Here is a 13,862-nt window from a genome sequence, read left to right as displayed (position 1 = left end):
TCAGAGCCATGGGCCCGGCTACCCTGGTATCTCCTGCTATCTCAGCCTAGGCGCTGGGTTTTTTTTTTCCCCAGGGTGCTCCACCCCTGCTCTGCCCCATGGCCCTGCCCCCACCCTACCCTTCCCCCGAGGCCCCACCCTCGCTCTCCCACTTCCAACCCATGCTCTGCCCCTCCCCAAGGCACCCGCCCACCTGCTGCTTGCTGCTTGCTGCCCTCCCTCAGCCACCAAACAGCTGTTTGGCAGCGCTTCCGATCAGCTGATCGGGGGTGCCGCCGAACAGCTGTGGCTGGTGAAGGCTGAGCACCCACTTCTTTTTCCCATGGGTGCTCCAGCCCTGGAGCACCCACGGAGTCGGTGCCTATTCACCTCAGATGAGACCAATAGCCCCACCTTGCCTTGTGTCTCCCCCCCCATAACTACAGCACTGGGATGATTTAGTTTGGGATTGATCCTGCTTTGAGCAGGGGGTTGGACTAGATGACCTCCTGCGGTCCCTTCCAAACCCTGATATTCTGTGATTCTATGATCACACCAATGGGCCCATCCAACCTGGTATCCTGCCTCCCTGCCCCCAAAATCAGGCCAACGGGCCCACCCAGACCGATACCCCTTCCCGCTCCCAGACGCACCAGGCTATTCTGTGCTAGCTGCCAGCTGTGTATGTGACGGGGCGGGTCCCTCGCTGCTCCGCAGGAGGAACGCACTGGGCCGACCCCCAGTCCCGTCTCTACTCCATCGAATCCACCTCTTACGCCCTGCTGGCCTTGCTGAAGCAGAAGAGGTTGGAGCTGACAGGGCCCATTGTCCGGTGGCTGACGGAGCAGCGGTATTATGGAGGAGGCTACGGCTCAACCCAGGTAAATATCACCACTGCGGATCCCTGACCCAGACCCGAGGCGGGCCCACGTGTGACATGAGAAATGGCAGGTGAGGATCCATCTGGCAGCTGGCTCTGCTGAATTAGCCCAGCCGCTGACTGCAGCATATTGCCGGGTCCAGGGCATCATCCCATCTCTGGGGACGTCTCCTGGCATGGGGCTTCTATTTGTCCCATGGGAGACTATGCCACACCCTAGGGAGGCTTATGTAGTGGGGTGACCTGGCCCTGCAGATAGGGCATAGGACTGGGAGCCAGGATTCCTGGGTTCCCTTCCCAGCTCTGGGAGGGGAGTGGGCTCTAGTGTTAGAGCAGGGGGCCTGGGATCTTTCCCAGCTCTTCCACTGTGTTACTCTGCAACCTTGGATACGTCCCTTTCCTTCTCCGGGCTTCATTTTCCTCCTCGGAAAAGCACAGTGATCCCCCCCCCCCCGCCGCCTTTGTAAAGCATTTCCCACCCCAAAGCCCAGCCTGTGGGTGCTCAGTGTGTCCCTCTGGCTCTAGGCAAGCTGCCAACGTCACAGGTGATGGGAAGGGGCTCTGGGGAGCTTCTTGCTAAAACCCCATGGCCAGATGGCCGTGAGGTGTGGGCCATTGCTCTGCTGCTGGGGCTTAGGCCTTCCCCCTCTTTCCCCCTGCCAGCTCCCAGGAGTAGGATACACCCCCTCCTCCTGTCCCCCGCCCCCCAGGATTATGCCCCTCAGACTCTTTGCCACCGCTGCTCCTAGGAGGGAATACATCTCCTTTGGGATCCCCCCACCCCCAGTCCCCACGAGGAGATATGTTACCTCAGAATTACCCCCTTCCAGAGCCTTTGCCCCCCAAGGGGAATATGCCCCCCAATATTGCCCCTTTCAGAGCCTTGCCTTCCTCCTCAAGGAGGGGTTATGCCCCGCCCCAGGATTATCCCCTTTCCAAAGCCTTCGTCTCCCACCCCCATTCCTTGCCAGCCTCCAGCACTATCTGTATCCCTCCCAGTTCCCAGGAAGGCCTCTCCCACACTCCCTTGCCAAGGCAGGTTGCTATCAGCCCTGTGTTTTGCATGGGAGACAGACGGTTCTTTGTTCCAAGGGGGAAGTGCAGCCCAGCCACCCTGGGTTAATCACAGACTGAGGGGCAGCCTCTTGTTAAAAACTTGGCAGCAGCTCAGTGAACACGTGGGTTGGTCCGGTGAGATCGAGATGGGCTGCGTCTGAACCACCTGCATCTTGGGTCAGGCCTCACCCCACAATGCGCAAGCAGGGCCCAGCAGATCCCATGAAGCCCCAGAATCTGCCCCGGGGCCACAGAATTGTGCCACGGAATCTCAGCTTCTAGCCTTTTGTGGAAGCTGCCAGCCAAGCGTGCACTGCCTGCCTGAGTCTGCAGACTGTCTGACATGGCTGTGGGAGAAAGGAGCTGACCCCTCGCTATCCCACTGGGGTGTTTGAACCCTCAGGAGCTAATGCTGGTGATGGAGTATTATTTGCTCCTTTTTTGCTGTGGCTCACCAGAAGAATGTGTTCACTCTGGTCCCTAATGATGGCAGCCCACTGACTAAAGCAGGCAGTCCACGGAGCATGTCGCAGAGCACAGAGAATGACGAAAGCATCTTCCAGGAAGGCCTTCTTCCGCCTAACAGAGTGGTAGGGCTCAATGCCAGGATAACTGGGTGACGTTCCCTGGCCTGTGAAATCCAGCAGGTCAGACTAGATGGTCTAATGGTCCTGTCTGGCCTTATTGTTTGTTCTTGTTCTGCATTCCTCCACTAGATCAAAGCACCCTTTAGAACCCGGGGCTCCCCCACCCCACAAAGGTGCTTTACACACCGTTATCAAGTCACCTCTTGATCTCTCTGAGAAGCTGATTCAGCTCCTTCTGTGTCTCACTAAAGGCATTTTCTCCAGCCCCTCGAATCATGTTCGTGGCTCTTTTCTACCCGTTCCAATATTCCCACGTCCTTTGTTGCACACACCAGAACTAGGCGCAGCCTCCCCCCCTGCACCGCCCCTTCCCCCGATGCCCCACCCCCATGCTGCCCCTTCCCCTGATGCCCCGCCCCTGCGCTGCCCCTTACCCTGATGCCCCGCCCCTGCGCTGCCTCTTCACCCCAAAGACCCCACACCCCGCTCACTCCTCTCTGCCCCCTCCGCACTGTGGCTTGCCTGAAAAGTGATGGGGCCATGGCCCCCTGCCCCCCACATTCCAGCGCCCCCGGCGTTGCAGCGTTTCGCACGCAGAGGAAAACTCCCCTCCCTGCTCTTGGTCGCCGCTCCAAGGAGTAGCACAGTTCTCCTTCGTGGCCGTGGCGTAAAATTTTCTCTCTTTTACTGATGAGCCCTTTTTTAGCGCAAATCACCGCCACCCCCATCCGTCTCCTCGGGGCCCCACCTCCCCAAAGCCGTAGCTTCCACTGGTCTCCCTAGAGCCGCCACTGCATTTCCAGCCACCCTGCACCCCATCCGCAGGGGTCTTGCTGCGGGGTTTGCTGGGCGTCCCTCTGGGTCCTTGTGCATTAACCCATTTGCCCCTTCCTCGCGACAGGCCACGATCATGGTCTTCCAGGCTCTGGCCCAGTACCAGATGGATGTGTCGGAAACCAAGGACACGGCCCTGGACGTTTCCATTAACCTGCCGGGTCGGAGCAGGCCCCTGCTCTGGAGGATCAACCGGGACAATGCCATGGTAGCCCGGACGGAGCGGGTAAGTCCCAGGGGCTTGGAGAGGGGGGACCGGGCTGAACGCCCCGCATGGGTGAGGGTGGGATGAGGGTGAATGGCAGCAGGAGTTCCTGTTGCCGAGCAGAGAGGAGCAGGCGTGAGGGGTCGGTGGAACGGCAAGGGGATGGCACGGTCACTGTGGAGAGAGACCACGCGGAGGGTGGGAAATTGGCCACGTGTGAGGAGGCAGGGCTGGGGGGTGGCCCTAGGGTGAGGGGGTGCCATGGGCAGGGGGCAGTGCCTTCCCCCTGCAGAAACTGGGGAAACCCAGCCTTACTCGGGGAACAAACCAGTTGTGTCTCGGACAACATGGTCGCTAACCTACCCGCTCCCATCCCCACAGACCAAGCTGACCGACGGCTTCACTGTCTCTGCCAAGGGACACGGCAAAGGGACACTGTCGGTACGTATGGGCTGCTGAGAACCCGCCCGTCGGCCTAGGGGGCTCCTGGATGTACAGCGTGTGGCTCTGAAAGTCCATTTCGCCAGCTGGCGGGGATCTTCCTGGATCTGAGGGGGCAGCAACTGCCCCCCAATCTCAGTGCTGCCCCCTGCTGGATGGATCTGAGCAGGGCTGCCGGGCAATGACATGCTTTGGGGAGGCCGCATCCCTTGTTCCGTCTCTCTCTCCGCCAACCCGAGCTTCTCTCCGGTCTGGCCATTTCTATCTGGCCCTAGGAATCCTGCGACAGCCTGGATTTGCCCGAGACTCCTCCCCATAGACCCCTGGGCCGGAGCAGCCTGGTCAATATCCGTCCCTTCATCGCCCCTTTCTTTCCCAGGTGATGACGGTTTATTACGCTCCCCTGACGGAGGGGGCGGCAGCCTGCAAGAAGTTTGACTTTAGCGTCTCTGTGCAAAGGGCACCTGATGGTAAAGACCTGGGATTCCTGATCAGGGGAGAGGGGACTGGTTTGAGGGGTGCAAGGCCGCAAGATGGCTATCTATACCCTGGTGAGAAGGGGTTAACCTCCATGCAGCTTACCCCTTTTCTAAGCTGGCTGAGGAACAGAGCCCTGTCACCAAGCCTCAGTGGGTCACAGCTGAGAATGCCAAACTCAGGATAAACTGGTGAAAAACTAGAGCAGACTCACCCCCCACTGGTGGTTATTCTGTCACGAGATTATAGCAAGCCAGTAAGAAAAGCCACTCAACTTTATGATGAGTGGTTACTGAAAACCAATTTAATCAAACTGTAGGGTCCTTCTAATCCCAAGAAATCAGCCACTTAGCCAGGTCAATCTGTAACTCAGATTTTACCCAATAATCATCTTGATGCCAATCCTGTAGTAACTAAAACTAAAGGTTTAATAAGAAAAGAAAAGAAGAAAAGATAATATACATACAAATAATTGCAAAGTCCTGTAGCAACGATGCAATAGATGGCTGGCTTGTAAAGTCTCTCTGGGAACTTCCAAAAGATTCGAAGGTCCGCAGTCCATATAGTTCAAAATGCTCCAAAAACTGTAAATTCACAGGCCAGAGAATCAGGGCAGGAAAGTGGCAAAATGAAGCTGTCTCAGGGGTCTTCTATCTCCTCTGCCATGTGCCTAGGGACATGTTGTCTCTGTTTGTGCAAAAAGAACAGGAGGACTTGTGGCGCCTTAGAGACTAACCAATTTATTTGAGCATGAGCTTTCATGAGCTGCAGCTCACTTCATCGGATGCATTCAGTGGAAAATACAGACTAACACGGCTGCTACTCTGAAACCTGTTTGTGCAAAGTGACTGACCTGAGATGGCGTCTGGGTCACATGGACAATGATCACCCCTCCTTGGGAAGTTCGATAATTCACAGGGGCAGCCATTGCCTGTGGCCCATTGTTAGGGTGAAGTGTCCTTAATGGGCCACCACCACACAGCTGTCCAGCCTTGATGTAAATCTTATCTGGTGGGTGTTACCCAGGAATACAGCACATGTGTAAAATACAAGTCCCTGGCCAACAGTCGTAACTTTAGGTACACAGATGATCCATGCATATGAACAGGACAGTCCTACTTAGCAAATCATCACTTTTCCATTGACACCTCGTATGACACGCTTTGTACAAGACTTGTTGCAATTGTGTAACCGTGGCATTATCGTTCATCGGTTCAATCAGACTGCGTCACAAGCTCCCCTGTAGGGAAAGACCTTGTTGATTTGCCTCTGTCTCCATCTTCAGAGTCACTGCGGGGGAAGATCTGGGCTTTATTTGGGACTCAGGCTGTTTCAGAACCGGACTCCAGCTGCTTGCTTGGGGCTTGCTTGGAGCAGGGGTGCGCACGGTCAGCATTTGAGCAAGGGGTTCTCCCAGCAACTGCTCCCGTGGCTCATGATTAGCCGGGAGCTGCAAGGGGCTGGGGAAGCAGATTGGGGTGTGGATGAATTTCCCCACTAAAAGAAAAATTGCTTCTTCAACAGGCTTTGATCTCAGAACCTAATTAGGTCCCAGTGTGGTGGGGAACGTGTTAGCCACTTAGAGATGGGGAAACTAAGGCACAGGTCACTCAGCAGCACTGTTGGGTATAGAACCCTGGCTCCTATTCCCCACCTGGGCCACTAGACCCCCATTCCCCTCCAAGGATAGAACCTAGGAGATCTGATTCCTAGTCCCCCTGCTCTAACCATTAGACCGCACCCCTCTGCCAGAGCTGGGACTAGAACCTAGGGCTCCTGATTTGCATGCCAGTAACCACAAGATCCTTTTTCTTCCCATGACGGAAGCAACTTGCACTTGGCAGACAAACTAGTCACAATTGACACTTCCCTGGAAAACTGTATCAGAGATTGAAAAGATTAGGGCGGTTTATGAGAAGGGAGGAACTGAGAGGATGTGAGAGAGCTGCATACAAAGGAAGGAGCCTAGTCAAGGACCCGTGTTCAATTCTGCTCTGCCACAGATTCCTGTCTGACCTTGGGCCGGTCATTTAGTCTCTCTGTGCCTCAGTTTCCCTATCTGGAAATGGGGGGAAAATGGGACTTCCCTCCCCCACAACGAGGGCAGACTGTGAGGTGCTCAGATAATATGGCGATGGGGCCCAGAGAAATACTTTGGAGAGAGAGGAGAAGTCCTGTGCGGAAAGAGCAATAGCCCGGAGCTCTGATCTAGCGCTTTTCATCAGTGGATCTCAAAGGGACAGATATTTAAAGGTCTTTAGGCACCTAGCTCCTATTGAAACCACTGAGAGGTAAACACCAACGTACCTTTAACTGTCAGGTCCCAAGCACTTCCCAAAGGAGACACGAGGACAAAGAGGCACTGAAAGAGAGACAAGTAACCACACAGGACAGATGAGAATCATGTCGCTTAGATGAGCGACTGGGTGACGGGAGCAGGATAAGGACCAGTGTACAACAGGCTGGGATAGTTTGGTGCCCATCTTGTGTGACTGTGTCTGTAAGTGGGGTGGGGGAATCCCTGAGGAGGGGGGAGTCCTCCCCTGGGAATAAATTTGGGATGATCCTGGTGCGTTTCCTCTCCGGAACCATTTTTAAATGGGTCTGGTGATGTGGGGGGGCACCATTGATGAGACAGGAATGTGACTCCCCTGCTGTGTTGATGGGTCTTTGCAGCCAAGAAGCCAGAAGGAGCCCTGGCCTCTGTGTTCATCCAGATCTGCATGCGGTGAGTCATCCCCGGCAGCCATCACCCCCCCCACAGCCGCCCCCCCCCCCTAGAATGGTGGAGAGTGTGTCAGATCCTGGCTTGAGGTGTGTGTCCATGTCTCCGTTTAGGGCAGCGGCTCTCAAACGGTGGGTCACGACCGCATTTTAATGGGGTTGCCAGGGCTGGCATTAGACGTGCTGAGGCCTGGGGCTGAAGCCCTGAGCAGTGGGGCTCAGGCTTTGACCCTCCTTGCTGGGTGATGGGGCTTAGTTTACAGGCCCCCTGCCTGGGGCTGAAGCCCTCAGGCTTCTGCTTTGGACCCCTGCCCTGGGTGGTGGGGTTCAGGCTTTGGCCCCCTATGCTGGGCGGTGGGGCTCAGGCAGACTCAGGCTTCAGTCCCCCCTCCTGGGGTCGTGTAGTAATTTTTCTTGTCAGAAGGCAGTTGCAATGCAATGAAGTTTGAGAACCCCTGGTCTAGTGGTTACTGTCCCTGTAACAATAATAACCAATAGGAATTAGGCACCTAAATACCTTGGAGGATCTGGAACCTGGGGCCTACAACATGCATGATTTCCAGTCCCATCCTTTCCCCCCACCCCGTTCGGCTTTCTTTTCCTGGCTATAGTGCCCACCCCAAGGCCGGCAGATCTCCTTGGCTGCACCCCGGCTGTTTTGGGTACAAGCTCCAGACTGCCCCCTAAAGGGCTAGTACACCCCTCCACAGCCCCCCAAGGGGTTATTTTTTGAGGGGGTGGCCTCCAGGATCTGCTTTCCCCACCGAGGTCTGTCCGGCAGCCATTGATACCTGAATTGGTGCTACTTGGGATCCACGCGTCCCCTCTCCCGCTGCAACCAGGAAGGGCCGTGGAGGCAGTCGGCTGGGCTAGCAGCCTCCCCAGTGGCTTCGTCCAGCCAGCGTCCACTGGTCAGTGCCGGTGGCCTCCAGAGAGGATCCGCTTTGTTGCCTGGCAGGTGCTTTCCTAGCCAAATCCTCTCTGCATCCTCCAGGTTCCTGGGAACGGTGGACTCCACCATGACCATCCTAGACGTCTCCATGCCCACCGGCTTCTCCCCAGACATGGACGACTTGGATAAGGTGAGCCCCACCCCCTCAACGCGTGGGGAGTTGGCTGCTCCCCTGGGACCAACCTAAGAGTGGTGGTTCGGGCAGGGGTTTTAACCTCTTCCATGCCAGGATCACACACACACAAATTTAGCAATCTGGGGAGGGCATCACAACCTCCTGATGCTTGTTGGGTCATGACTCAGGGGCTTGGTGCCTTTCACCTCTTGGTCATTCTCGGTCACAGACTGGGGCAGCGGTAGGTGTTCTCAGCTGGTGGCTGTGTGGTGGGTTCTCAGCCCAGTTCCTAGTGGGACAGGAAAGTCACTGTGTCATTGGCACGAACCAGCCCCCTCGTTGGCAGCCCCTGTGTCAGATGGGCCATGGAGATGGTGCTCCCCTCTCATTCCTAATGCGGGGTCCCCCCCAGGCAGGGCTGAACCACATCCGGAGAGGGTGAGGAGCGCGGAACTCACACGGTCGATGCCCTGTCCAGGTGTCACAAGAGGACTGAGACCCTGGGAATGTCAGTGGGCCAAGCCTTGTTCATGGGATCAGAGCGGAGAGCAAGAGGCAGACAGTAGGGGGGTGGAAAAGGGGGTGTGAAGTCAGGAGGGGCAAAGCTGGGCACCCCCAAAGCTTTCGAAGAGTTGGGGGCCCAAGTGGGCACCGTCCAGCTTGTGGATTCTACTGGCTGATCAGTTTGATTTCCATGCCCAGCTCACAAACCGTGTGGACAAATACATCTCCAAGTTTGAACTGGACACGGATCTGTCTGAGAGAGGTTCCCTCATCCTCTATCTAGACAAGGTACGGCTTGGCCATCCCCCCCCTTCTTTCTCTTTCTTTCTTTCCCCACCTTCTCTCTCTCTCTTTGTCACACTTAATATTAAGGTCCCACTGATAATGGATTAATAAATGCTTCAGAGCTACTAATAAATGGCCAATCAATTGTTCTGGAGCCCAGCAGATCAGTAGGTTGCTTAACCCATCTCTGGGTACGTCTACACTGCAGCGGAAGGTGTGATTCCCAGCTCAGGCTAGTGCACTAAAGATAGCGGCGTGGCTGCAGCAGCTAGCCAGCCGAGCTCTCAGACCAGACTAGAGTTGGGCAACCAGCCTGAGCTGCTGTGACTCGTGAGGCTGCAGCCATGCTTCTGTTTTCAGGCACGAGCTCACGTGTGCGTCTGCCAAGCTGGGGATGACACCTCCCAACTGCTGTGTAGACATGGCCTATAACTCCTTCCGCTGATAGTCGTCTGTGGCACATCCTGCTCCTGGCTGACATGGGGATAGCCTCCATTCATCATGCATTAGCCCTTCAGAGTAAGGTTCGATTCCAAAGTGTGACCAATATTTCTATTTGGGTGGCTCCCAGAAGTCCCTGATTGGGGGTGGGGGGCAATGTTCCCGCTAATGTTTTCTAATTTGGGGAAGGGGATCTCCCCAAACTGCATAAGGATCCAGCATCCACCCTGCTCCCAGTTCCCAGTGTAAGGGGCAGATCAGGCACCTGGCCAGAACTGTAGAGCAGCCCTGAAGCGGCTCTAATTTACACTGGGGCCCTGCACAGTCACGCAATATGGGGAGCACAAAGGGGGATGGGGTTTAAAGCCCCTGCCACCCCCTTGTGCCCCCTGTCCCAAGTGCAGAGTGGAGTAACTGGGAATCGGGCCCTTTGCCATGCTATTGGCACTCTCTCCTGCCTGCAATGACTATGCCATTGCAGCTCCTAAGGGCCTTTCTCTTCCTCGCTAGGTGTCCAGCAAAGAGACAGACTGTCTGAAATTTAAAGCTCACCAGCACTTCGAAGTGGGTCTGATCCAGCCGGCAGCCGTGATGGTGTACGAGTACTACTCCCTGGGTTAGAGCATTCATCACTCGCTCATCTCGTTAGCGCCCAGCAAAGCACGCTGGCCCCAGCAAACAGTCAGACAGAACCCTGGTGCAGTGTGCTACCCAGTCAGGCCAGGCTTGAGCCTTATCACCCGACTAGCTCTTCAGGGAGGCAAACCAGGGCAGTGCCTGGGGCACTAGCCTGTGAGGCAGGAAATCTGGATTTGATTCCCCAGCTCTGCTTTTGACCTTGTCACTCTATGACTCAGTTTCCTTTCTGGAAACAGCCTTTCTACCATAAGAATAACACTTCCGTCCCCTTCTGCCCCCCCTCCCCCCAAAAGGAAATGATCACCAGTTTGCTAGCCTCTTTAAACCAGAGCATCCAAACCTCTGAGGAGCTAATTTAAGGGGAATGAGCCCACCTGGGTAGTTAATTGACTAACGAGCACCTGGGCATGATAAAAGCCCATCATTAGTAGGGGGGTACTGATAGAGAGAAGCCCTCCTAAAGGTGAGGAGTGCCAGGAGAAACAGAGGCCCCATAAAGGCAGGTGGCTGTGCAACCCCCCTGACCCTAAGGGAAAAGCCTTGAATTCAATTTTATTTGTGTTTAATAAAGAAGAACCCCGGCAGGGGAATTTGAACGTATACATTTTGTGTGGAGTTCTAAAGGGAAACTGAAGCAGAAGGTGCTTGCAGTGCCACACTAGGCCAGGAGGGGGCAGTACAGGATGGGCAACAGAAATAAAATCTCAAAAATAAAATCAAACCCCTTCCCCAGCTGAGTTTTAGCTCTAAAAAGGGAGACAAGCCAGAGTCTCCATTAAGTTCACAAAGGACTTCGCTAGTGATTTTACATGGAAGATGCCCAGATACTACAGTGATGGGCAGCTGGATAAAATCCTCAAGTACACAAAGAGATTCCCCAGGGAATCAAAGCCAGATTTTCTGGACAGAATAACCCGTCCTTTACCCGTAGAGCTTCGGGGCAGGGACTGTCTCTCGCTGTTGGTACAGCATCTGGCACGAGGCGGCCCTGCTCTCACTGTGTGAGTGTCCGTGTCCCAGCACGGGGGTCTGTCTCCCATTGTGCATCTGTGCATGGTGTGAACTCAAACTCTAGGTGTTACCATTATACACTTAGTAACAAACCTTTTCTCTCTCTCTCAGAAAACCGCTGCACAAAATTTTACCATCCAACCCAAGACAGCGGCTTGCTGAAGGTGCTGTGTGAGGAAGACGCCTGCCGTTGCATGGAAGGTAAAGGGAGACCAAAGGGAGGGGGAAATTTCTCTGCCCTGTCCCTTCACTGGCTTCTATGCTACAGGTTGGAACCACGACTGACCTAGTGGGCTTGGGCCAGTGAGAGCACGGGGGATGCAGCACTAATGCACTAGCCCTGCCGGGTGCTGGCCCGTGGCAGCTCTGGGATCAGCAGCCCTCAGCGTGGGGCGAGCTTGGGGGATTTAATGGTTCTGGGTCCAGATTGCGCTCCTAGAACTCTCCCTCCCTGATTCTCTGGTGGGGAGAATCTGTGGACGCTTCTAGCTCCCACCTTCGTACAGATAACATGCAAAGTGACCTCTTCCCCTTGGCCAGGCCCTGATCTCCGGCTGCCTCTGGGACCTTCCCACAGGGAGGGGGCACAGGCCTGGGCGTCAGGATTCCGGGGTTCTATTCCCCGCTCTGGGAAGCGAGCGGGGACTAGTGGTCAGAGCAGTGGAGGGCTGGGAGTCAGGACTCCTGGATTCTATTCCCACCTCTGCCATTGATTCATCATGTGACCTAGGGCAAACTCATTGCCCTGTTTATGCCACAGCTTCCTTGTCTGTGCAATGAGGGTGACGCCCACCCATCACCCATGGGGGCTGTGAAGCTGAATTCATTCATGTCCGTAAAGGGCAGCGAAAGCCTGGTGTGAAAGGGGCTGTAAACCTGCTACTTCACTAGGATCGTCTGCTTCTGTCCCCAGAGAAATGCAGCCTGATCAAGAAATTTAAACAACCCCCTGCTGACATTTCTGTCCGCATCGAAGCCGCGTGTGAGGCTGGGGTGGATTATGGTAAGACAGGCCCTGTGTTCTGGCCCTATTTCTCCTGATCAGCTGTTGTCCAAGGGAGGGCCAAAGCTGGGGGGTGGTGGGGCGAGATCTGCCAGTGATCCCAGAGGCAATGAACTCCTGATCTGGGCAGAGATAATTGCAATGAGCGTAGTGGCAGCAGGCCATGTAACAGGGTACGTGTGGACTCCACCACATTCCTTGGCTGATACAGAGATGGGGGCTCTGGGCTGGGACTCAGCAGAGCTGGGATCTGTTCCTGCCTCTGGCCTGCTGGATGACCTTGGGCAGGTCATATCCCTTCAGTGCCTCAGTTTTCCCAACTATAAAATGGGGATAATGATACTGACCTAATTTGAGATCTAACGATGATAAGACCTAGGTACAATGATTTATCTGAAATGAATGGCTGAACTTTTTTAACAAGTGTTTTTTCCCCACCTGTTGCTCAGCCATTTGAGTTAAATATTTAAAACCCACCAAGTTTTAAACAGTCTGAATAAAACCCACTCCCCGTTCCCAGTTAGACTGAGGACAGCCATGCCTGGGAGATCCGCTCTCTGGGCAAACACAGAGCCCTCTGGTGCGGGGGTGGGGAAGAGTCTGAATTCATCATGTATCTTCCCCCAGGCCTTTTACACAGCAAGACAACCTGGATCAAGCCCATTCCCACCCCCACCTGCAGGTTCCCCTTTAGTGCCTGAGACCCATTGATATAGGACCCTACATCCCACGCCCTCACTGATCAAGGAAGCAGCCAAGCGCTGAGCAAGTGGGATTCTAGATGACAACTGGTGTTGCCCCTTTGCCCCAGTGGATGGGATTTGATTCTATTCTGTACAGGTTCTTGTCCCATAAGACACAGATCTGGAAGGGACCCTCTGGGTCATCAAGTCCAGTCCCCTGCAGACACCCCCATCACCGTGGTATCTGGCCTGTATTCTGTAGATCCACCTAGACGGTCACGATGGTGCCTTCGGGCTTTAACAGATCTCTGACTGCCATCTTCTCCCCCAGTCTATAAAGCTCGGCTGGTGAAGGTGGAGCAGAACGGGATGTACAATTACTTCACTATGAGGATCGTGCAGGTCGTTAAGGAAGGTAACGGCCCTTGCGGTGAATGTCTGTCCGCGTCTCACCCTGCGTGCTGGCTGTCCTCATCACAGGGTGCAATGCTGCTCCTCTCTCATCCGCCGTCCCCCACTCAGGGGCTTTTAACCTGCGTTTTGTTTCTCTACATCTGGGGAGGTGAATTTAGTGCTCCTTGAAAACGATGGAGTACATGGCACCAGCTGAGAACCGCACAGTTCAGGAGGGCTCATGAAGTCAGTCCACGCAGCTGATGCCCCACAGTCCCGACCCACAGCCCCCTGCTGACCCAGTCCTGGGCTTCCCCCCTCCCAGCTCTGCCAGTGCCCCTCCATCCTGACCCACAGCGACCCACAGCCCCCTGCTGGCTCAGCCCTGGGCTTCCCCCTTCCCCCCCAGCTCTGCCGGTGCCCCTCCATCCTGATCCACAGCCCCCTGCTAGCCCAGCCCTGGGCTTCCCCCCTCCCAGGTCTGCCAGTGCCCCTCCATCCTGACCCACAGCCCCCTGCTGGCCCAGCCCTGGGCTTCCCCCTTCCCCCCCCAGCTCTGCCGGTGCCACTCCATCCTGACCCACAGCCCCCTGGGCTCCCCTTTCACCTTCAGTCATGTCCCTTAGACCCCCTGCTATGCCCAGGGCTGGATT

At 55.4% G+C, this 13,862-nt stretch overlaps 1 protein-coding gene and 1 long non-coding RNA gene across 2 annotated transcripts in view; one reads left to right on the top strand and one right to left on the bottom strand.

The window, feature by feature from the left end:
* LOC311510541 (complement C3-like) overlaps nucleotides 1-13,862 on the top strand; it is a 45,764-nt gene that overhangs the window by 28,730 nt on the left and 3,172 nt on the right. Inside the window, exons 29-39 of the mRNA XM_084610279.1 lie at nucleotides 697-860; nucleotides 3,404-3,562; nucleotides 3,923-3,982; nucleotides 4,362-4,452; nucleotides 7,136-7,187; nucleotides 8,178-8,265; nucleotides 8,953-9,042; nucleotides 9,991-10,096; nucleotides 11,242-11,331; nucleotides 12,044-12,133; nucleotides 13,148-13,231. Of these exons, the coding sequence (XP_084466405.1) occupies nucleotides 697-860; nucleotides 3,404-3,562; nucleotides 3,923-3,982; nucleotides 4,362-4,452; nucleotides 7,136-7,187; nucleotides 8,178-8,265; nucleotides 8,953-9,042; nucleotides 9,991-10,096; nucleotides 11,242-11,331; nucleotides 12,044-12,133; nucleotides 13,148-13,231 (1,074 nt within the window). The remainder of the gene's footprint in view (nucleotides 1-696; nucleotides 861-3,403; nucleotides 3,563-3,922; nucleotides 3,983-4,361; nucleotides 4,453-7,135; nucleotides 7,188-8,177; nucleotides 8,266-8,952; nucleotides 9,043-9,990; nucleotides 10,097-11,241; nucleotides 11,332-12,043; nucleotides 12,134-13,147; nucleotides 13,232-13,862) is intronic.
* On the bottom strand, nucleotides 4,904-8,093 carry LOC311510549. The gene is made up of 3 exons (XR_014709107.1): nucleotides 7,975-8,093; nucleotides 6,767-6,821; nucleotides 4,904-5,146 (listed from the first exon to the last, which is right to left on the bottom strand). It is a non-coding gene; the product is annotated as an uncharacterized lncRNA (long non-coding RNA).

This window comes from Lepidochelys olivacea (genome assembly GCF_965140295.1).
Source record: "Lepidochelys olivacea isolate rLepOli2 genome assembly, chromosome: 20".
In the NCBI taxonomy this organism is placed as follows: domain Eukaryota; kingdom Metazoa; phylum Chordata; order Testudines; family Cheloniidae; genus Lepidochelys; species Lepidochelys olivacea.
This window is presented reverse-complemented; position numbering and strand designations above follow the sequence as displayed.